The 23496-nt window shown below is 41.2% G+C and overlaps 1 protein-coding gene across 2 annotated transcripts; it reads left to right on the top strand.

Moving 5' to 3' along the window:
- The first annotated feature begins 3238 nt into the window (after positions 1 to 3238).
- On the top strand, positions 3239 to 16582 carry ubl3b (ubiquitin-like 3b). Of its 2 annotated transcripts, XM_040120327.1 has the most exons (6): positions 3239 to 3415; positions 4006 to 4116; positions 8124 to 8232; positions 9206 to 9292; positions 11240 to 11317; positions 11669 to 13033. In XM_040120327.1, exons 2-6 carry the CDS (start codon positions 4090 to 4092, stop codon positions 11719 to 11721), a joined length of 354 nt encoding a protein of 117 aa, XP_039976261.1. In that variant the 5' UTR covers positions 3239 to 3415; positions 4006 to 4089; the 3' UTR covers positions 11722 to 13033. The 2 variants fall into 2 exon arrangements, with proteins under 2 accessions (XP_039976261.1, XP_039976260.1); XM_040120326.1 differs by lacking the exons at positions 11240 to 11317; positions 11669 to 13033 and adding an exon at positions 16281 to 16582.
- The last annotated feature ends 6914 nt before the right edge of the window (positions 16583 to 23496 follow it).

Genomic DNA, 23496 nt, shown 5'->3' with positions numbered 1-23496 from the left:
TTCACTGTCGATTTTTGAATTCCCGGGACACGGTTGAGTCTTTCCATGCCTTACACTATATCTCTTCAGTTTTGATCAGCCAGTCTTTTAGACGCAATTACTGTAGGTATTTGAGTCCACAGATTCCTCGCCAGTGGTGCAGGCCCCTCCAAAAGGTCAAAGGGTAATTTTGTGGGGTCGTGAGATGTTTAATGGGAGAGGAAAGGAAAAAAAAAAAGTTCTCTTACACAAATCTGTTGTCAGTTTTTGGACTTTTCTCTAACCTTTGATATTTTGTGAAATTCTGAATAATTTGACCTCTCTTGGCCCCAAACAGTTATTTAAATGTAACTATATTAACAGTTGAGAGGGGAACTCTGAGTCTGAAAATTCATTTATATATATTAATGTAAACTCTTAATAAAAGAAATGAACTAGACTTGATTAAAAAACACTTCATAGTTCATAGTCTGAAAATGAAGCTGCCGTCTGCCTGTATCTACAACCAAGTTTTTCCTTATTTTTCATTAACGGGTTTTTCTTAGTAAGGTTATAGGCAGCAGCTGCAGTTAGATGTTACTTACATTGTGAACAATTACAATGTAGTGTGTTATAAACCATTTTTTTATTTGTTTGCATGGCACTTATAAATGTTAAACCTCTATCTCAATTAATAAATTTTGCTTTTAAATCCTGCGATGTTCCTCCTAAACTGAGTCATGGCTGCGGAGGCTGGCTTCCTGTTTAAAATGCCGCGGTGGCTCCAGGTCTCCGATGACCATGTTTGGACCTGGAGCCCTGTTGCTCTACTGTGACTAACCTGACGGTTCAGTGTGTGGGATCAACATCAGGAACCAGCGAGCGTGTGCTGTCTGCAGGTAACCAGGAACTAGGCAGGACCCACCACAGTGCTGCGTTGTGTTACTGCAGTGGTCTCCTCTGTGTCGATTAGCAACATCAAATCATGCCTCTGGCCAAATTGCATCAGCAAAAAATTTTTATTTTTTTGTAAAACAGGACTCTTCACAGATACTGTTTTTGATTGAAATTCACCCCTCCTTTTACTAAGACCAGGATGACTGAGTTTTGGGGCATTTTGAAACCACAAGAATGTCGTGGGAGGATGACATGAGAGCAGATAACAGAAACCACTTGCATTTTTTCCTCAGACTTCAACATGGAGTCAGTGGGTTTTGTCTGGGCTCCACTGTAAGAGGGCACAGAAGCCAAGGCACATGTGTGCACTGCAGTGTGTGCGATTTGGGGTGTGTGATTCTTGTGTTTGCATCATTTTGTGGCGTGAATGTAAACTTTTAAATGTCGACTGCTGGTGAATGAGTTTTGTGTGGCACATTGTTTTTCCACATTCTTATCTCCACTTTAAGTCCAAATGCATGTTATGACTTACAACGTTTTAATGTGAATGTAAATCTGTTGTATAAATATCATGTCATCCTGTGGTTTAATATAATTAAATATAAATTATCATTTGTAGTAGTTTGCCACCAAGTAATGATATACTAAATCAATATACATGTGTGTTAACTTGGGCTATGCAGTCATACCAGCAGGCTATGTGTCACACTATGTGTCTTATTTTGTCTTATTTGACTTCTCCACAAAGTTTTGTCATGTTGCGGATAAAATTAGCACTGCCAGTGTCAAAGTTAAAAGGCTTCAATTTGATCCTGTGGTTTAAAAGAGGAACTGCCACCTTACAGTCCCACACATCACAAAAACATCTGCATCTGTGTGAATCACTTCACCAGATTCACTCTGAAGATGTATTTTGAGAGCTACACTGAATTATTGTTTCAGTAGACAGCAGATCATTGAGGATTCAGTAAATTCAACAAATTGCTTTATTTCTTAAAACCACATATGTTGACATTTGATACGTCTCCTGTGCACGTGTTGCCATCGTTTTGATCAGCAGGTGCCTTGCTGCAGCTAAATGAAGTAATGGGGCCTCAGATTACTGCTTGGGGTGCAGCTGGTTAGAAAGATGTCATTTTTCTGCTTTTACCACTGACACGGTTCTGTGAACAAAAAAAAATGTAATGCTCTGATAAAGATTGAAGTTATGATGCCCTGAGATTTTCCCGTTTTTGACCTCTAGAAGATTGATTCCAAGATTATCAGTCTTACAGTCCTGCAAAAACTGAGCGATGAGGCCCCAGAAGACAAAGCAGAAAATATTTTACATATACATTTTAACATTTATGAAAACAGCTGGATCCACTTTTCCTGTTTACTCCATTCTGAGGGTTTATTTGCCCACAACCTAGTTATTTAATGTTGGCAATCAATAAATGAACATATAAATCAACAATAAATCACAACACTACATCACAACATTGCTGGCATGGAGGGATTAGTGAAAAGGCCTACCAGAGCCTCTCTTTTAAGTGACTTCTACCATTTTTGTTCTTATGTCTATCAATCACAGAGAGACACAAAGCAACTAAAGAGAGACGCAGTCAACCACAGAGAGGTGCAATATAACCATAAAGAGATGAAAAACAAAAATAAAAGAGAGAAAAGAGAGATTGCTGCATTATTTTGTTTGTTTGTTTGTTTGTTTCGCCAAAGCATGACATCATGATTAACGAGGGTTGGAGGGAAGAAAAGCAATCTTCTACTACAAAGATTTGTAGTAATTTTTTGGAATGTTTTCTTTTTCCTCTTTCTTTTTTGTGAAAGTTTTAGGTAATTTTACCAATTTGGGCCTCAAACTGTTATTTAAATCAAACCATCTGAGAAGGTTACAGAGGAGATCACTCTTTAGTGAAGGTGCTAGCAACTCGTAGACATCTGAAGGGAGCACAAGCCAAAAAAAGTTGGGAACCGCTGGTTTAATCTTTTACAACACAATGTATTTTATAAGATTACTACATGTGAAGTCTTATTCTGAAAAGTAACTGTATCTGCCAAACAAATGTAGTGGAGAAATTGCAATATCCCGCTCTTAAATGTTGTACAGTAGATGTATAAAATAACATAAAATAGAAATATTTAAGTGAAGTAGAAGTACCTCAAAATTGTACATAAGTTTAGGACTTGAATAAATGTATATAGTTAATTCCCACCACTGAGCCTCTAAAATGTCTAAATACACAAGGACTACATCAAATTAGTAATTATGTTTCAAACTGAATGCAGTATTTCGCGGAGCAGAAAGTTTTCTGTTTTTAACATCTGCCATGATGTCACAGAGCTTTTTTTTTCCTCGCTCCAGACTTCAACTCCCAGAAGTGTTTGCGGTCGTTCGCTGTGTTTACAAGCAGCTGACATCCGGCGTCGTCCCGTCCATTAGCCACTGATACCCACAGTCAACGATATCCGTCTACACTCGATATTTTCCCCACAAAAAGTGCTCCCCGCTGACTCTTCCATTCAACTGAATGCAAAGTTTCATCATTGTCATCCAATGCAGGTGAGGTCGGCAGGACAAAAGTCGCCGTTGCACATTTAGTTAGCGAGCTGGTCCGCAGCTAACCAGCGATAGCAGGATTGAAACAAGCTAATACAGCAATGCTAAGGTTAGCACAACCCTTCCTTATTCGCACGGCTCAGTTTCGACATCCCATAGGAGGAAACAGTACTAGATGGTGTGTTCGGGGGAGACATTTTTTTTTCCTGGCTATTTTATGACATAAAGCTTTATTCCTGCAACCCAGCTAAGTAGCAGCGGCGGTTGAGTCTAACTAGTATAAACAGTGTAACCCCGCTATCTTTACTAGCGTAACGTTAGCTGTTAAACTGAGAAGACTTAAGCTGCTTCGCTCGGTTTGTTATTTGTACAATTGCTAAAACGCGGTGAAGGGAACCTGTTTGCTCTCTACCTATACAGCTCCAGGTGGCCAATCAATCGTGTGCATGTTTGGCGTTTGATGGATAACGCCGTGGCGTTAGGTGTTGACGTTAGCGACATGTCCGTCCGCTGGGTCAGGGGTGATGGTGCGGTGCCGCTGCGGTGCCAGGCTGTGGGAAGCAGTCTCACAGTGTTTGTGTTGTTTGTGTCAGGGCTCAGGGTCGGTCTCCAGCAGCTGAACCACACCAGTCCTGTCCTCTCTGCCCCACGTCCACGGCTTTCTTCCTCCCTGAGCCATGACCACCCAGAGGGATCTTGATATGGTGAGTGAGGGTCTGCCACCTTTCTCAAGATATTTTCTAGCGTCAACACAAATCCACGGAGTCTGTCACACATGGTTGCTGTTGCATTCATATACGAACCATTGTATTATAGTATCATGCCGATAACGTTACATTAACGTTTCCCCAAGTTAAAATTATTTAGGGTTCTGGGTTGGGAGTGAGGGGGGGGATCATGGATTAGCCAGCGTCCGCAAACACTTAGCTGGGACAGTGACTGCTGTTCCTGTGAACACCATCTGTCTAATCTCAGTTAAAACGTTGCCCTACTTTCCTTTCAAGGTTTAGACGCCAATTGATTGTACCCTCTTACTAAGCCCCCCCCCCCCAACCATAGGAATGGACAACACTCTTACAGACAGATCAGAAATGATAGAAGTTATACAGAGAATAATATTTCCCGCTAGCTTTGATACCTGGCAGCTGGCTTTCCAACCTTCAAATATTCACTTTATTGTAATATTCCACAAAGAAAAGTGACCACGTTTTTGCATTTGTGAAGCTGTAACCAGCCGATCTTTGTGTTTTTGTTTGATAAATCAATTATCAAAGATGGGAAATTAGACATTCAATTGTTTTGGGGCTAATGTGATTAATAGGGAAGCATTTAGTTTAGAAAGAAAATTAGTTTTCAACTATTTTGATAATCAATTAGTTATGTAAATGATTTTTGAGCAAACATTTCAAGTGTGCTGGTTATGACTTCCCAATGGGAAGAGTTTCATCTTTTCTCTGTTTTTATGTATTTGTAAATTGAGTATATTTCAGGTTTTGGTCTGTTGTTGAGATAAAACAACACATTTGAAGATGTTACCTCGGTCTCTTGGAAACTGTGATGGGTGTTTTGTTTTTGTTTGTTTTTTTTTGTTTGTTTTTTTTAAATAATTTTTTCCTGCCATTTCTTAAACCAAAGATTTGCTTAACTGACAAAATAATCTGTAAATTATTCTCGATATTGAAAATAATTTATAGTTGCATCCCTTGAGACAATATCACCTTCGTATTGGTGGTATGCATCCTTAAAATTCTATGTAAACAATGTTGTCAAGTGTTTTATCTAGGACACATACATCAGGTAAAAACAAGACAGTGTCCTGCTGTGGGTTGCTGATTACCTTGCTTTTAACCCTTAAAAAAAAAAGTAAGTCACAACAGTGTTTGAGGAATTTCTTGATGCAGGATGTTGCCACGGGTAACCAGGCAGATTTGATTTTGTTTTTGTTTGGTTTGGGATGAAAGGGATGGGGATGGGGACAAAGCTTGTTAATGACGACATGGGTATGTAACCCCACATTGAGGTTATTCGGTTCAGGGGGGGGGGGCAGAGAACCACCAAGGGAGGATTGTATTTGTAAACAGATCAGAGAGCGGGGTTGTCCCTGCCTGACGTCACACCTCGTGGTTAAGTCTCTTTGTTCTCTCCTTTGTGATTTGTGACCCAAAGAAAGTTCATCTTCGACCTTTTTAAGAAGGGCAAATGTCTGAGAAAATTAAAATTAATACCATCTGTCAGTTTTCTCTCTTTAGTAGAGATGTCCCACTAGAAAGATTCAATTTGATGGGATGTTTTTTTTCACCCCAAAGTAATTTTTTTGGAGCAGCGACATGATTGATTAGAGACGATGGATTAATGGATTAATAAGGAACAGTACTTGCTGTAGCATACATTAGGTCCAAAACTGATCAATAATTCAGTTCAGAGTGATTTTTCAACCCTGACCATGATCTGACCATACAGAAAGAATGAAATAAGTGGGCAAATTAATGTAATATCATGATTTCATATCCTTCACTATTTATGACTGCCTGAAATCTAGCAGAAGGAGCACAGTTACACACTTATCACATGTAGGTGCGAGGCTATTGGAAATCAGCATCAATGAATATATGACTCCAAACCACAATTTATTTAGATAGACAACATCTAGTTAGTATGTCAATAAGATCTCAAATATATAAAAAAACGTTCAAATTAATTGTAAGTTACATGAAAGGAATAACATGATAATAACCAACAAAACATATCTATAACCTCCCATTTGAATCATGTTTTTCTGTTAACAGTAACATAATCATAAATGTCATCAACCTGGGCAGATTGGACGGTTAACGACAACTGTCATCATAGAGCCTATCAGCCTGTTGGTATAGTATATAAATGGGTCAATTTGATCTGACAAAATCCACCTGTGAACGAAACATTGTCTATTTAAATATATATGTGGTCTGGAGTAAACTTGCAGGCTTTATTTGTTTCTTCAATGCCTTAACTGGGTGACCCATAGACATCAACTTGATGGATGCTCCACTATCTTCAAGCTGAAGCTGTCTTTACTTATTTCATGTGTCAGGGGAATTTTGTTTTCAGACTGGTCTTCAGCTTGTATGGATTGAGATCAGGCAATTGATTTGGCCGCTCAAGTGTATTTCACTGTTTGGTCCAAAAGATCCTTGGTTGTCTTGTTTTGATGTTTAGGATATTTTCTCTGTTCACCCAACATGGATGTGACCACCCTCACACACCCTTGAGGCCCTTTTATGCCAAGTTTTCTATTTATGCTTCTGCGTTGAATGTCTCCAAGATTACTCTTTAGCTGACGTGCACCTCCTCAGAAATGTAAGTACACAATGGGGCAATGGCGTTGACAGAGAGTTAATCATTCTCTGTGTATAGGTCACTGTCGCTCTGTCTCACAAAGTAATTTAAAAAATGTAAACACTGTTACTTTGCAGAATATAAAGCATGATATGGCCTGATAACACGTGTGTCTAGCATTGCGGAGGTGATATCAGTGGGTGAAATCCAACCCCTTGCATCGAGTGTAAATTCAGCTTTACGGCTGAAAGTCTATACTTCAACCTCAGTCAGTGTTTCATGTCAATGCAAAGAAGCCAAACACATTGTTGCATTCTGTTGCTGTCATGTTACGAATAATTAATGGTCATATATGTATCACTCTTAACTGTACTACAATATAGCGCTACAACTAATGTTTGTTTTCAAGACCTACCAATTAGGTTCTGTAAATAGATATACTATAAAATGTCAGAAAATGCCCATCACACCTTCCCCAAGCCAATGTGACATCTTCTTTCTATAACTTTCTTTTTGGTTCCTTGAAAATTCCACATAAGAAAAAGAAAATCAGAGAATCATCACAATTGAGTCGCTGGTACTGGGTGTAATGTTTGGCATTTTTACTTTTACATTGAGTGTCAGAATAGTTACAGATTACAGATATGTTGATTATTTAATCAATTTACTGTGTCAGCACTGCTACAGTAGGGTGTTTTGGTAATTTAATAGTTTGATAATGTTGTGCCTTGCATGTAGTTTGATAATTTTAAATCTTGTAGTAGGAGGAGCACGGAGTGTCCCACCACGTGGATTTCCTAATATTAGTGTATTATTTAGGCCCTCAAGGCATGTTAGACAAGCTCCTTTTTATTTTTCTGTTTTGTTTTTTTAAACATACTGCTTTGTGTAGTTGCCCAGAGGATAAAATGTAGAGGAAAGCCCCTCTGTTAAAGACCCTCCCACACACATATGCAAAGTCCCCCTCGGGGCTAAGCACTGGCCATGTAAATTTAATAACATGGCCCAGAGCTGTCTGGGACACCTGGGGTTATCGCATTAGGCTGACAGCCCGGAGAGGAGCTTGCAGCACCCTGGAACTAAAGGGCCAGTGTTCTCCCCCTCAGCCCCACCCTTATCTGTTGTCGTCTCAGGCAACAGGGGCTCACTTCAGTGTAAGCCCGCATTGAATGAAGTCGCCCAGTGGAAGGGTGGAGATCTGGTGTGGATAAATCTAATTAGACTGGAATGCCCATCTCTTCACAGCTTTCTGAAGGTCACCTCATGTCTGAAGAGGTTAGAGGAAGTGGAGGGATTCCACCACCACTAATTAAGAAGAATTTTAATGGAAGTTTGGTGTCTGACACAGCGTTTCTATCGACTGAGATTAGGCTGTCTTTGTTTGTTGTTTTAGGTGCACCTCCGCCTTATCCTGGTCAGTGGGAAAACGCAAGACTTCACTTTCTCCCCAAATGACTCGGCCACAGACATCGCGAAGCATGTATTTGAGAACTGGCCTGCAGGTTCGTTTTTGCAGGTTTCAGTTTGCTGAATTTTTAAAAAATATTATTTATTTTTATTTTTTTACGGTTTCAGTTTATATACTTATATACTGACACAGATAGTCAGTCAGTTTCTGCAAGTAATCAACTGCTTTTTTCCATTTCATTTGCTATTGTGACTCACCACTACTTAATGCATGCACTGAAAACCTTGTATACAGTGTTTATATTAACAGTCGAAATGAACGCAGCCAAATTTTACCACAAATTTAAGAAGTTAAAAGCGACCAGATGGGTACTCACAACATTATGGTGAAGAACAGTGATGGTAAATGGTAGCGCTAGACTGATAAATAGGCCAGGCTTTTGATGTTGTCTTATAGCAGATTTATTGGTATCGATGTATAGACTGGCCAATAAGTAACGCAAAACTGCAGTACAGATATGCAAAATTAGGTTTGAGGTAACTTAGAAAAAGTTTGCATGTACCTTGGTCACAATTTTGAAGACATACAAATCTAAACAGTCAGTATCAAGATGTTATTTATGATATGTGTTCATGTTATTTAAAAAAAAAAAACAAACAAAAAAACATACTGCTGATACACAGATTTTTAAAATTCCATATATGAATACCAACATCAGCCTCTAAATCCAGTATGGATTGAGCCGTAGTAAAGGCTTGGTCACATTACATTGCGGGTGTACAAATATTCGATCTGTTTCCCTTTCACCTGTACTTGTACTTCTACTCTCTAGCTTGTTTCTTCACCGTTTTAGTACATCGTCACACCACCAGACTACAAACTACGGCGTCAGTCTCATACTCTGTTTATAGTTTGCGATCGTTCAAATTCATATCTATTTATTTCCGGTGTCAGAAACGTGACATCACACCCCTTTTTCAGGGCTGAGTGCAGGTACATTTTTGTTCGACGGAAACCTAATCTGACCATACCATAAGCGATGCACGTGTTTCTCTGCTCTCTGACAGGATGGGAGGAGGAGAGGGTGAGCAGCCCTAGCATATTACGCCTCATCTTTCAGGGACGCTTCCTTCATGGCAATGTTACCCTGGGAGGTAAGACCATCTCTGAAAGAGGACACCATCACAAAGATAATACTTGTCATCGTAAATGCCAACACTCATTGACAAATAGTCCTGTGCACATGTTCCATTTTCTGGAAATTTTCTTCGCTTTCAGCCACATGGTGAATGGAGTTTGCTCAGCTGTCATGTGACTCAGTTGTTTTCAAGTGACCTAAGTATGGAATTTCAATCACAGGGCAACAGGTAATTTCATCCACTTGTTAAGACCGTGAGATGTGGCTGAAAGCTCCAGAAAAATTTCCAGTAAGTGGACCTTGTGCAAGGGATTATTGTCAAACTCCTATTCCCAAAACCGACAAAGAACCTCCAATAAACTAATCTGAGAGAAAAACAAGTTCCAATAACATTTGAGTGAGTTGCTCACTCACTCCCTCCATAATCTCTGGTTGCAGTTTTTTGTTTGCACCTTAAATCACACCAGGAGTCCACCCCTACTTAAAGATAACTTATTACTGACAGGTAATTTCCTTCTGTGACTGCATCATAAATTTTTCAAGTCTGCCAGGTGAATGAATTTTTCTGTCAGTCGTTTTTCATGTTTCAAAAATGGGGGGGGGGGGTGCGCTTGAAACAGCAGGATTTCAGTTACAGCAAATCTAAGGAAAACAGAAAAGTGCCCACGTCTGTGACACTTCAGATTGAAAGCTACAGTGTCTTTGTAATGTTGTAAACAGGCAGGCATGTGTCTTCTTTACCTTTTGTCAATTAATGCCAATAGAAGCAGAAAACACAAACAGCCGAGGTGTCATGAAGCTCTCCTGAGACAGATGGTTGTTTCAGGTCTGTTTCTGTGTATTATATGTAAGATAAGCCATGGAAATGAAGAGTCACAGATACCACTGCAGAAAGGAGAAATTACAAAAAAGTGTTTACTGTAAACTGCACTCGGAGAGCCTAACGTCAAACACAGTCGTGCTGACCTAATCCAGTATCACAGATGCATGATATGACAAAATTAACACATCTGCTGTCATAGTGACAGTTGCTAGTGGAAGCCAAAGTATTACCCTTCACCTCACGCTGCTAAAATTGAGGGTTGACACAGTTTAACAAATGAGCACTTGAGTCAAAACAAAGCAGTGTAAGCAGCCCATCTGATTTGATTTATTTTAATCCCGTTAAACTCATGGACTCTCTGCCCTGTACCTGGTTTGCACTTGTGCCATCAACAACTGGGATTTACTGACCGCCAATCAGATGGGCTGGTTCAGTGGCTCCGTGCTAAGTGGGCCAACTATCTCTCTCTCTTTTCCGAAGCTGCAGTCAGACCAAAATTCAATTGGTGTGGTGAAAATAAGGTGCGTCAGGGAATAGTGTGTGTTTGGTTGTAAACGGTTTGGTTAACAGGCTAACAGCAGCAGTCACAGTGTTGTTAATCACACAGCTTCTTATCAAACCTTAATTTACCTCTGTAGCTGTCCTGATAGTCACTACAGCCAATCAGCATCCTTCCTTCGCTGCTGCTTGGATGTATTTTTTATTTAGAGAGAGAGAGAGTGAGAGATATAAATATAAATAAATAAATAAAATAAAAATTTTATTTCTAATCTGAAGACTTTCACAAAATATTGTTTGTTATAAAACAAACAATATTTTCAATTAAAGTCTTCACATTAGAAATAAAAATAAAATAAATAAATAAATGATAACAGAACTGGTGGAAGTGTTTCAATGATAGAGACAAACTGAGAGAAACTTAGTGTTTCAGCTCTCAGAGTATTTTGAAGGTTATTCCATTTGTAACATGCAAATAAATTAAAAGCTGATTTCCCTGGAGTGGAAAATATTTGGCTGAAGTATTATCCTTTCAATAATGCCACATTTTCATAGGATTAGCCACCATGGGTTCATATGATAAAATCAAGTTAATTACAACTAAATAGTAATGAATCATGAGGTGTATTTCTGCGTTTAAAGCTCTAAAGCTGCCACCGGGCCGAACAACCGTCATGCACCTGGTTGCCAGAGAGACTCTTCCAGAGCCCAACTCTCATGGTGAGCATCCTTTCTTTTTGTCTTTTTTTTAAAAATTTATTTATTTTATTTATTTTTTAACAGACCTGTAGACAACACTGAGATCATGATTCAGAGAACTAGATATCATGGTTGTTATCTACTGTACTGGTCCAAATATAGGACGACCCCGACTATAAGATGAAATGCTTTTTCAGGGATAGTGGTCCGTTTTCTTCGAGCTTGCACATATATCATGCGGTGAGCCCTTGTTGCTGCTGCCGCTAACGTCAGCCTCATCCCCCACGGCGTCTGTGTTCGTGCTTTCTTCTAGTTTGAGCAGGTTGTTTTTTTTTAATCTCACCTCATGTCTCTGCTCTCCTGTCTTTTTAGGTCAAAGGAACAGAGAAAAAACCACAGAGAGCAACTGCTGTCTCCTCTTGTAAAGCAACAGAAACGGCCCACTCTCTTTCTACCCAGACCTCACACATGACACACGCACACACATAACACACACACACACGTGCATAAAAACATGCATACATTCTGCTCTCTCCTGCCTGTCGTCCTATCAGCTGTGGATTTGGAATGAATCCCAGGAAGTCTGGTTGGGGGCTGTTACCCTCTTTGGTTGAACTCTTGTCCAATCTGAGGCTTTTTCTTTTTTTTCCTTTTTTTTTTTTTTTTTGTGCCAGTGTATTCACTTTTTGCCCCCAAACGTTTACTTTACCGGCAGAATGTGCTGTTGTTACTCCTTTTTATTTGAAGGTCATGACTTTAAGCAGTACCTTCGCTGCTGGACAAGTTTGAGAAAAAGACCCAGGAACACGTCGCTCTTCATGGACTCAGAAGTGCTATAAAGGATGTGTGGGCTTTAACCCTTCCCTACTAGTCACATGGATATTTCTCCAGCTCTTACTCAATGGTGTTAACCCTCTCATTGCACTTAACCAGTTTGTTAATTCAGAAGTGTTTATTGTGTCCTCCTCTCTGCCCTCATGACATTTTTCTTTGATGCACAGACCATAATTCCCCACGGGGTAGAAAACATGCCATCCTCCTCATAGACTGTTTCTGCCTCTTATTAACTGAACCGATTGGTCTGTATCAGCACCAGTGGTGTTTGTGCCATTACCTCCATCCTGTTTGTTCCTGGAAATGGACCAATGGAGAAAAGACTTTTATTAGGAGGAGCTGCGTGAACACCTGAGGGGATGTACAGGTCCACGAGAAACAGGAAAAGACTCTCAGCGACGCTTGCAAAGACGGAGGCAGAGGACTTGCTTGTGTGTCATCGGGTGTGGCGTTCGCGCTCGTAGCTGTGACTGTATTGCATAGACTGTCAGCGTTCCCTCTCAAAGGGAGCCGACATGGCGGGCCAGTTAAACGCAGACAGAAGAAGATAGTTGAAGATGGGAGGGAGGCGTGTGGTCGATGCAAGACCCTCCTCTACTGGACACTGAGAACGAGGCAGGGGGAGAGTTATCTCCCGCTAAGATGAAGAGTAAAAAGGAAAATTTCACCTCCTTTTCATTTGGATGCTGTCTTTACTTCTTGTTTGCCTTTTATTGTGGAATTCAGTAATATCATTAATATTGAAATTTAAATATATCAATTTTTATCTTGTGTATAGGTATTTGTTGAATTTTAGTGTGGGTGAGTTTGTATGCGAGTGTGTCTGAGGGTGTGTGATGCACGTGGCATACTGTATGAAGACTGTTGAGGGCATGTGGTCTTAAAAAAAAAAAAAAAAAAAAAGGTGGTGCACTGGGAGTGTTGATGGGCTGCAGTTTCTTCAGAAACAGTCAGAAACCTTTTGATTCCTTCCGTTGAGTGTCCTTTGGTTTGTGTTTTTTGTCAATCAATGTCACTGCTATGAAGTTTAGCTCAGTATGAATAAATGTAAAAACTAAAATGCAATGTGGTCTACATAAAAGCTTGTATTATAAATTAATAAATCTTTAAATAAGGCAACATCTTTTGATCCCTTTTTACTATTTCTCAAAAGGCAACAAAAGACAGAAGCTTTGTCTATGGTGGCAACTAATGATTAATTTTATTATGAATTAATCTGTTTAATTTTTTTATTTTGTTTAGGTCCAAGGTAACATGTTCCAATGTCTTCTTTTGTCTGGCCAACAGTCAAAGACCAAAATGATACTTAATGCTGCTGCAGGATCCGTAAGGACTCACTAGCAACTATTCACATGTGCTAAGAGTTTTATTCGTCATTGTGTTATTTCCAGGGTCCATGATGATCAAACTACATGCAGTTTTATGTCTGCGAAGATTCTGAGTCTTCCAGGGTCATTGTATTCTGTAAGCGACTCCAGTTGCCCTCGCATGGCTATCACAGAATACGTGTAGTTTTGTGTCCATACCTCTAGGCGGCAGTATTCCTCTGCAGGCCCTAATGAGTCAGGGTTATTACGGTCTGCCGGAGTGTTACACAAATACAAAGTGGATGAGAATACGCGGTGTTTGTTTTGGCCGTGAGGTTAAAGTGGGACCATAAGTGAACCCCGGTTTGAAAACCCCGGTATTAACCCACAGAAGTCACTTAAAAAACTGTCCAAACTGAGAGGAAAGAGAGAGATTTCTAGACGGTGTGGCGAAGCCGAGATCCCCAGCATCACCGAGGTCAAATAAAGCGGTCGTTCCGTTGCTATAACTGGGTCACAACTTGGGGCTGAGCTGACTTTTCAGCAGCTTTTCCTCCCATCTCCCCTCAGGAATCCGCCCCTGACGTGTAGCTGCAAGAGGTCCAGGTTTCCATTTGGGACTGGCAGAGCAGCTCGGGGAAAGTTCCACATCTCTCTCAACAATCTGAAACCTCCAGAACCCGCTGGCCTCACCGACACTTGCCTGTTATGCTTCGTCTCTTCACACTTTCCGCTCGCTCTTATCTGAGCTGCGTTTTGCCACCGGCCGGGGGGGGCACAACAACTTGGATCTGGTCCAGTGGAAAGTGAAGGCTAGACCCGAGCGTCCAGCCGAACACGGAGGCGACCGGGAGCCTTTGAAATCCCTGCTACCTAAGTCCATCACGTTCAGAGCTGCTGCCTGCGGTCGACATGACTCAAAGCACGCGTGCAGCCTGCCAGCCCAGTATCCTGGGTGGGCTGCGGTCCAACCAACACACACACTGCTGGTCTCTCCGTCTGTCCCGGGGGGGGGGGTCGGCGGTCTGCACACTCAGCCGCCTGGCCTCCCCCTGGTCCTGATATGAAGGGCTTCACTCCCAACTCAAGTATAAGGTCGGTGGAGTCAAACTGTACTCGAGCGGGGCTGCCCGTGTTAAAAAAACGACGAGATCACGGTAGAGGCGGCTCCGGGGCCGCCGGTACCACGTGCAGCGCTGACGCTCGACGTCAGAACCACCTCGAGCTGCAGTGATCAGATGTTTAATCTGTTAGTGGATGGACGGGAAATCAATCCGCAACGATTTTGATCATCAATTTATTGTTTTAAGTTACAAAAAAAAAAAGTCACTTTTTAAATTCGAATATTTGAGGGGTTTTTTTCTACTCGTCTGTGACAGTTAAACTGACTCTGTTTGGAAAAAGACTTGAAAATATTTGAACAGACCAAACAATCCATCATCTAGTAATCGAGAAAAAAAAAATGATCCCAGCATATTTCCCAGAAGGCCAAACGGTTTCTGTGATGCAGACGCGATGCTCACTCTAGGGTCGATTACGCAACCCGCGCGAGTTTTCGAGAGTCGACTCATTGTCGTTCGCACTTTACAGAGATAAGTGGAAACCGGTCGATTGATCGAACAGCAGGGAAAAAAATGCAGTTAAAATATTTCAGCTAAACCTTGAGTTAGTGAAGAAGCTGTGGGATCTTCTCAGCTCTCTGTTTAAACACACACAGAGGCTGGAGTAGACTGGTTATTAAAAAAAAAAAAAAAAGCAAATACCTGTCTGAACAGTGGGTTGTAATATGTGTGTTACTTTCTGTTATGGTATTTAGCTCTCTTAATCCCTTTTTCCCTTCACTGCCTCTGACCATTTTCTTTTCCTGCCAGTTCCTCCTATAATAAAACCAGCCATGAACACACACACACACACACAAAGGAGAACACATACAGTAGACTGGAGACTACTGATACCACTGACTCTTGTCATTTTAACCCCCTGGAGTCCAGCGTTGATTTTGACTTTCTATGCATTTGTGTAGCGCTTTTTAAACTGTGCTCACCCACATGCACGACGTCTTCTTTTAGATGCCAGCAACCCCCCCAAAAAAATACATGAAAAATGAAACAGGCTCCTTTAAAAATGTACAAATATTTAGTCATAATCTATCGAAATATCCTTATCGAACAGTTCAAGGTTGTAAAATATATTGTTTCACTACATACACACACAAATACAGCAGAAATATGTATAAAATAACACTATAATACAGTCTATATACATGTAAAGAAATTACATCCCAACTAATTTTTGTGCCTTTTTCATTTTTTTAGTCTATGTATGCCTGTAAATCACTGGAAATATTAATAATTCACAGTTTTAAAAATGTGTTATGGTCAACAGACATGAATGAGTTACTGTGGGCTATAAATAAAGTTGCGTTACTATAAATATCATTGCGTTACGCAATGAGTAGACAGACTGCAGAGGGATCAAATTACAGGAATCTAACACTAAAACACAACCAAAGCAACAGTGACGAACATTTTAATTTGTTTTGCGTGAGTCAGTGTGAATGTGCGGTCACGGCTCTACATACAGCATGCATCATGTGTTCATTCCTTTGAGTCTATTTGTCCACAACCAGAGGTCCTCTGACGGCCTGAAACGAAAGAGTTCAGTAGGCCAGTGTGAAAACATACACACTCATGCAGGGGTTGAATTAACCCAGCAGGGTGTTAGCAAATGAGCAGCTTTCATGCTGACTCCAGAAGCTGCTGCTGTCTCCCCTCATCTCCAGACCTCCTTTCTTCCCCTAATTGGGAAAAATGACACTGTTTTATGTGGCTGTTTGTTTCCAGATGAAGGGGTCATAACCAGGAGGGCCGGGGGACGTGGAGTTTTGACCAGGTGTGTGTGTTTAGAGGAGGAGGAAGTGTTACGGCTTCAGTGTTTCCATAACCAAACTGGAACGGGAGCATGCAGGACCGAGGGCGGGCTCGGTCCAACTCTTTTTATTTGACCGTTTAATTTACCAGATGGTCCCCTGTTCGCCTCTAATGTGCCACTGTAAAGGGGCCACGGCTTTGACAACAATATCAGCTCTGTGCACAGGAGAGAGGGAGAAATGGAAACTTCCAGAGTTCATACACAAGATCAAATATTTCTCAGCATTACTGCGGTGCAGGCGAGGGAAAACTGAGGACCTTTGCAACAGGATTTACTGCTGTCAGAGTCCTCCATTGCCCTCAGTGAACAAGAAATGACCAAACCTGGTGGCTTCTGCATTTTCACATTATAGCCAGGCAGAATCAATAGTATATATTACCTCCCCACTTCAGCAATACAATGTCCCGGCTTCTATCTGCGTTCTGGTACATAGAGACTCAGAAAAAGGCCTCCTTTTTCAGGCCATCACGATGCTGAACTCTGACCTTTGCTCATCTTCAGCCTTGTCTAGAGCATTGTCCTTTGCACTGCATGTTATATTTTTTCTGTTGTGACATTATTTTTGACATGTATTGATGACGTTTCATCTTTTATTTTTCCTGTTCCGTGTAACCTGTCTTGTGATGTTGATGTATAATGTGGAAGAAAGTTTTGCCTCTAAAGAACAATGCAAAAACCTTTTCACACCCCAAGTTTGCAATCTTGATTATCCTACACTGCAAACACATTTTTTTAAAAAGTACTAAACATTAGTCTTATTTTGTTATTATGACAAGCCACAAAAGCATCCAGCCTGCTCCACCTTGAAAAAAATCTAAGAAAATAGGAAAGACTTTTTTTATTATCGTGTTAAATTAGCAATAGCAGCGCTTAAACGCAGGAACTTGAGGAGAAAATAGTAACACCCGGCACTTGTGAGTGTTTGCGGTCCCTGTGGGTAAAAATAAATAGGTACTGAGTCATTTAAAAATAGAGTTAATGTGTAATGTAAGTAATTTGCTTCTATTACAAGTCCCTATTAAAACACAAAGATCCTTCCCATATCTACATATTTGTCATAGTATATGTACTCTAAGTATTTTATTGATACATGTATGTACTAAGTAATTACAACGTAATTGGTGCTGTAATGTAACGTGTCACCAAAAATACTCCAAGTCGAAGCACAACACGTGTCTCAAAGGTTAGAGGTGAAAGGAACAGCAATAAAGTAAACATCTCCGCTGAGGGCTTTCTCTATACACAGAGCTCACAGATGACACATGAACATCCCAAATCTTTTCTTTTACAGTAACGTTCTTCTGTTCGGGAAACTGTGTCCTCATTGTTTGGTTCTAGGAACACTAAAGTGGTCACTTGAGGGCGCTGGCTTCTGACCAAACTCTCTGCCTCTAGCTCCACTTAAAATGAAAAGCACAAAACACACTATGAAGGGAAACATACTGACATGAGTACACACAGAACTGAGGCCAAAACGTGGTGAATGCAGTCCAGAGCACTTGGGACTCGGTACATGCTCCCTCCTACTGATTACAGGCCTGTTTTGTTTATGTATCTGTGATGACAACAACTTGGATCTGGTCTGTGCCTATAATAGCGATCCTTTACATTCCAATCAGTGTTTTCCTCCAGCTCAGAAACTGCTCAGAGTTATATTCATTCAGAAATGAATGTAACTCTACAATCATTTCTATCTGTCTTTTTTTTTTTTTTTTTTTGCAATCATGAAAATTGATGATTAACTGACTCCATTCGCTTCACCATGTGATCCGTCCTTGGACGAAGCTTGCGATTTGTCTTCAGGTGTCTCCGATTTCTTCATTTTCACGCTCCGACACCTGCTCTGATCGCTTTCCAGACATCATTAAAATGAATAAATTTCCTGATCTCCAGATCTTGTTGTGGAATTATTTCACGTGTTCACGTTGTGTGTGATTATTGCTCAGTGACACCAGATGCTGACCCACGGGCTATGTAGTGTGCTGTATGTCTGAGAAGAATGCGGACACAATTTTCCTCCCTTCAGATGACTATGTTTTGGTTCATTTTTGACGTATGAGACTCGTATTTAGACACAAGTAACTGCTTTTTCTGCCAGCTCATAACACTGTGGTATCATGCGGCTTCTTTCCAAACAACTGACATTTGTTTTTAAAGTGTTTTTGAGTGTTAAAACCCCCCCCCTCTCTCCCCGCTACAAGCCCTCAAGTGTTTGGAGTGGTTTCTAAGGTATCTGCAAATACTGCTGCTCTTTTCAAATTTATAGGTGCCCTTTAGTGGACTTGCGCATATGTTGTTCATTAAGACATCAAAATGCTTTACAGTTCATTGCTCTTTTACACTGCCTGTTGGAGCCGGAGCTGTAATTCCAGTTAGTGAGGGATCAGATGGAGGTCACTGCTGGCCTGTGGGGGTTGCAGCACACCACAAGTCCACCGAGCCTCTCCGGACTACATTACAGCTTTTATCCCCACTAATGGGATCTCTTGGTGGGGAATCCCAAGGGTGATGGGGGATTAAGATACCTGGCCTCGCTCCCACGCGCCGTTTACCACGTGGGGTGCAGCAAATATGTTGCACATGCCCAGACTGCAGAAGTAGCCTTTACACCTCTAGATACACAAAGAAGCCACAAAAATCAGTGTTTCGAAGCTGATTAATACGTGTTCACACCGAGTACGTCAGGAATCTGTCTTGCACCATTCCTGCCTCCCCACGCCTTGACCCAGTTGAATCCGACCCCCCGCAACTCAGCGCCAGAGTATCAGATGATGGAGACCCAGGAGCCCCTCGGGCCTGAGAGACAACACTGAATGTTAACTTTCTCCCCTGCTTGACTTTGAGTGACATTGTTGGATATGTTTTGGAGTTTCCCAGCGTTACAGCCGAAGTAGGAGAAAGAGAACGGAGTGAGAAAAGCTTTACTTGGAGAGCGAATAAAGAGTTGAGGGTGGAATAAGTTTCACCCCTCTTTGTGTAGGTCTTTAAAAAGAGAGGATCAAGAAAAAACTGTGAAGGAAAAGACTAGCTGAGAAAATCAAGATATTATAACAGAAAAGTAAAGTGTAGGGTCAAAAGCTTGGTCCTCTAAGTTTCTCTCTGTACTGTCTTCTGCATTTTAAACCTTGTTCACGCTTGGTCACCGCCATGCTAAGCCGAATGTCAGTGTGAGTGACGACTTAACGCTCCATCAGTCTGTCACATGGCGTCTGGGTGACTCTGTAAAAGAAACAACACAGCTAAACAACCAGAGTCCACATGAAACCAACTCCACCACCAGCTACACCTCCTCTGCTGCTGCACCCACGAGTCTTCAACTCGTTTGTGTCTTGTTTATTTCCACGTTTTTCCTCCAGCTGTATAATCTTCTGTGGACAAGAGGAAGTTTTTTTCTTTTAATTTTATGTTTCTGTGCATCCTCTCTATGTTAAAGACAGCTTAAACAGCCACATGTAATAAAGCATACCCTGACATGTAGCTAGAAGTGACAACTATTTGCTTTTCTGCTTATTTTGTGTTGAAACAGTGGTGCTCTCGTCCGCAGTCTTGCTGGGTCGTACAGATCCACAGGCTCACACCACCCTGCAGCGGCAGCTCTAGTGCTGAGAGCAGCAACAAGGAAAGGTCAGGTGGAGTCCATTGTTACAGAGCTGTCGGGTGTCTGATTTATGGGCAGCAGGTTCACACTGTTTGTGCCGCATTGACCCACTCACTGTTTCCATATTTTTGTTTTATATACAGGAAGAGGCAGATATGATTTTGATGGGAAACAGCCTGCAGTCTCCACTACTTTTGCTTCTGTACCAAATGTAATCTGAGGAAACGGCAGCTTTTAAGCAGGGCTGCAACTCATGATTTTTTCCATTATCAATTACTCCACAGATTATTTTCTAGATTAATTATTTTCTCTTTCATTGCAGAATGTGGAAGTGGTGAATGTTCTACATTTTGCTTGAAAAATGACTTGAAAAGATTAATTGTTTAATTATTTCTAGTGTACATAAAAGTAAGAGAAGCAGGTTTGTCATTTCAGATTTGCTGGTTTCCTAACCCAAATGTAAAACATGTGACTGTGAAACAGCTTGCTGGAAAACACACATTCGTAGTGAAGTTTTTATGACTGTGCAGTTTGTTTGTTTTTTGTGCGAAGTGAGGAAAAATCTAAATATTAGGGGACCTAATGACAGCAGGTTAAACCCTCTGTGGTTTTCTCGTGTCCTCGGGGTGCTTGTTGTGGGTGACTAGAGGGCATCTGGGACTTGGCGGCTGAGTAGAGTTCCTTTGGTTCTGCGGTGGAGCCGGTGAACCGTCGCTCTTTAAGCTGACAGTCATTCAACACCCTGCCAAGTCGCAGGCTCATAATTCAACAACACCCTCTGACTACACGGAACCTGCATGAGAATAGAAAGTGACGGCAACACAAATGCTGTACGCAGCACAGGAGCTGGTAGAGAGTCATGAAAATTGCCTTGACATGATGGGAAACACGAAAGAGAAAATATGCACTGACAAAATTAAAGTTACCCTGGGGAGCTTTTATTGAAACATTCAACATTTCACACTGAAACCCCGAAAGAGTAACTCAAACGCCAGACTGGAAAGCAGTTTTTGACTGCCCCCTCAGGCTGCAAGCTTCACGTCTTTTGCACTTGTAAACACACCCAACAGTGACGTCACGGTATACTGACGCGCCCTGTGGTACACTTTTACATCACTGCAGCAGGGTGCAGGTCAGCAAAGACTCACAGATTTACAGCTACCGTTTAGTTGCTTTATGAGGCCTTATGGCCTTACTGAATGAGTCCTCGACCTTATAAAACATTTTGAATGTTCACGCTAGATTTGGGGTACAGCTTAAAATAGATATTATATTAGATAAAAGTTTTATAGTTTTTTTGATATACATATAACTCACAACATGCAGAATTGCACATTACAAAGTCAAGCTTATTTTGATGAATTTAAATCCTTCTTGCTTCTTCTTTCTAGAGCTTTCAGTCATATTTTATGGGAAGACGTCAGGATGCATTGACGATAGTTTGAATGAACTTTCACGCTCAGATCGAATTGATGTTCGCTGCAGTGAGTTGTGTTCCGCTGTTATGAATTAAATCACACAAGCCCCACCATTGCAATGTAAATGTGCATCGTTGCACATGTGGTGGTAAAACTCAAAGAAAAAGCAACAACAGGATCATTTCATTAAACTTTGCCTTTACAACACCAGTAGTGGTCAAAAACTCTACAGGGTGCCTTAACTGTTATTTAATTGGGAATAGTTATAATGTATGATGTAATGTAATGTAATGTAGGTAGATACATCAATAGAGAGATAAAGAGGTCAAACTTGTGTGAGTGCATATCCCAGTTTATTTAAGTCCAAGTGTCATTGGGACCAGGTCTTGGCTGAGTAATAGTGTTACTAATCTGGATCTGGATGGGAGTTGAATGTGAGGACACACAGCTGCAGCCCAGCCTTGTCTGTACTGAGATCAGGCTTTGGCCACCTCAGCCACCTTGTGTGCCTCTCTCTCTGTCTCTCTCTCTCTCTCTCTCTCTTTCTGTGTGTGGTTACAGACTGTTGTCACTCGTCCCACTGCCTGCTCTGAGCCAGCAGACATTTGTGCTGCTTCGCATGCTTCAGGGAGAAAAAAAAAAAGCAACAATTGGTGCAAGATGTCAGATGCACTGGATTAGTGTGTGTTAAAATGATAACCAAGGGTTGTGATTTTTAATCAGGATTACACAATGAATACTCTCCTAACAAGCTAATGAGGACACTGAAAGGAGAAGTGACTTTATTTTAAAAAAAATAGTACATCCTCCCTTTCCCTTCTCTTCTTTCTGATTAAAATATTTGGTGGGTAAAGAAATATAGGACAGGTGGAGTGACTGTGACATTTATTAACTGTTTTCACTGGTTTTGCTGGTACAGAGCGTCTCCTTCTCAGCGTCCTCTAAAGACTTTCCTGGTGTCAGACAAGTTTTTCTCCAAGTTTTCTTTGGATTTGCTAGGGGTGTTTTGGATTCTACCACTTATTATAAACAGACGCGCATTTACAAAGCTTATGTGATCATCCCAGATTCACAGACGCTCATGTCCTCTGGGCTTTTTGTTCATCTGGCTGTGGATAACCTTTAGATAAGTTTACAATTAAACCGTTGTCGCTGGAATGTTTTGTTACGGCACTGATGTCTTTTTGGAGCTGTAAATCTCTGTGCAGTCTCCTGTCTGTTGCATTTATAGACACCAATCAGCCGTGGATTAAATGCTGGTCAAAAAACAATAAACTCCAGCTGAGCACAGAGCAGAGACGTGGCTTGCTGGAATCCAATTACGAGCGTCATCGCTTCATCAATCCGTCCGCAGCTGAAAAGAGAACCAGTCATGGGGACAAAACCCTGAACCGGAGCTTGTGGTTGATCTGCATAGAGAGCATTATTCTCAGGAAATCGAGCTCTATGGCTCTCAGGAGTCTGTCTCTGACACTGGGAGCGGGGGCTCGCTTTATTTCTGTGTGATATGCGGTGTTTAAAAGATCACACTGTGGGTGTGGAGTCGCCCTGAGCACTTGGACAGATCTGAAGTGCAGTCCACAGCTTCTCTGTTCAAAGTGTGCAGGGACAACAAATGGCGGGCCTTGTTATTCCCAGGCGAGCAGGACAGGGCTCCAGTAAGAAGAGCATGGCCAAACCTCAGTAAATTCCTGAAGAAGGAAAGAATGCAGCAAGAGAAGCCGCGTTCCTGTCCTTTTTAGATATTTTTTCATAACCATGAAAACCTCCCACTGCACTTTTTTGGCTTACTCAGCTCTTCATTCAACTCACACAGCTCTGGCAGAGTCAGAATCATAAAAATCCCTGTACTAGGTGTCTTGGACAAGTGGGAATGCAGTGGTAGCTCAACACATGCACTGATAATTTAGCTCTTGTTAGGACCTTTCATGTGTTTGTTGGAAAGAGTGAATGGCCGAAGAAGTTTCTCTTTTTTCACAGTCAAGTTGTTAAGTATATCCCCCAGGAAAGTGTCTGTTTAGTGAGCCTGAAAGGGGTTAAGTACATTGCTGTTGTTTTTTGTTGGGCGGCAGTCTCACTTAATTAATACTGCATGTAACTGCGAGGATCAGC

The sequence above is a fragment of the Xiphias gladius genome, chromosome 23 (genome assembly GCF_016859285.1).
Source record: "Xiphias gladius isolate SHS-SW01 ecotype Sanya breed wild chromosome 23, ASM1685928v1, whole genome shotgun sequence".
Classification (NCBI taxonomy): Eukaryota; Metazoa; Chordata; class Actinopteri; order Istiophoriformes; family Xiphiidae; genus Xiphias; species Xiphias gladius.
The sequence above is the reverse complement of the archived record's forward strand: the minus strand, read 5'-3'. Positions and strand labels throughout refer to the sequence as shown.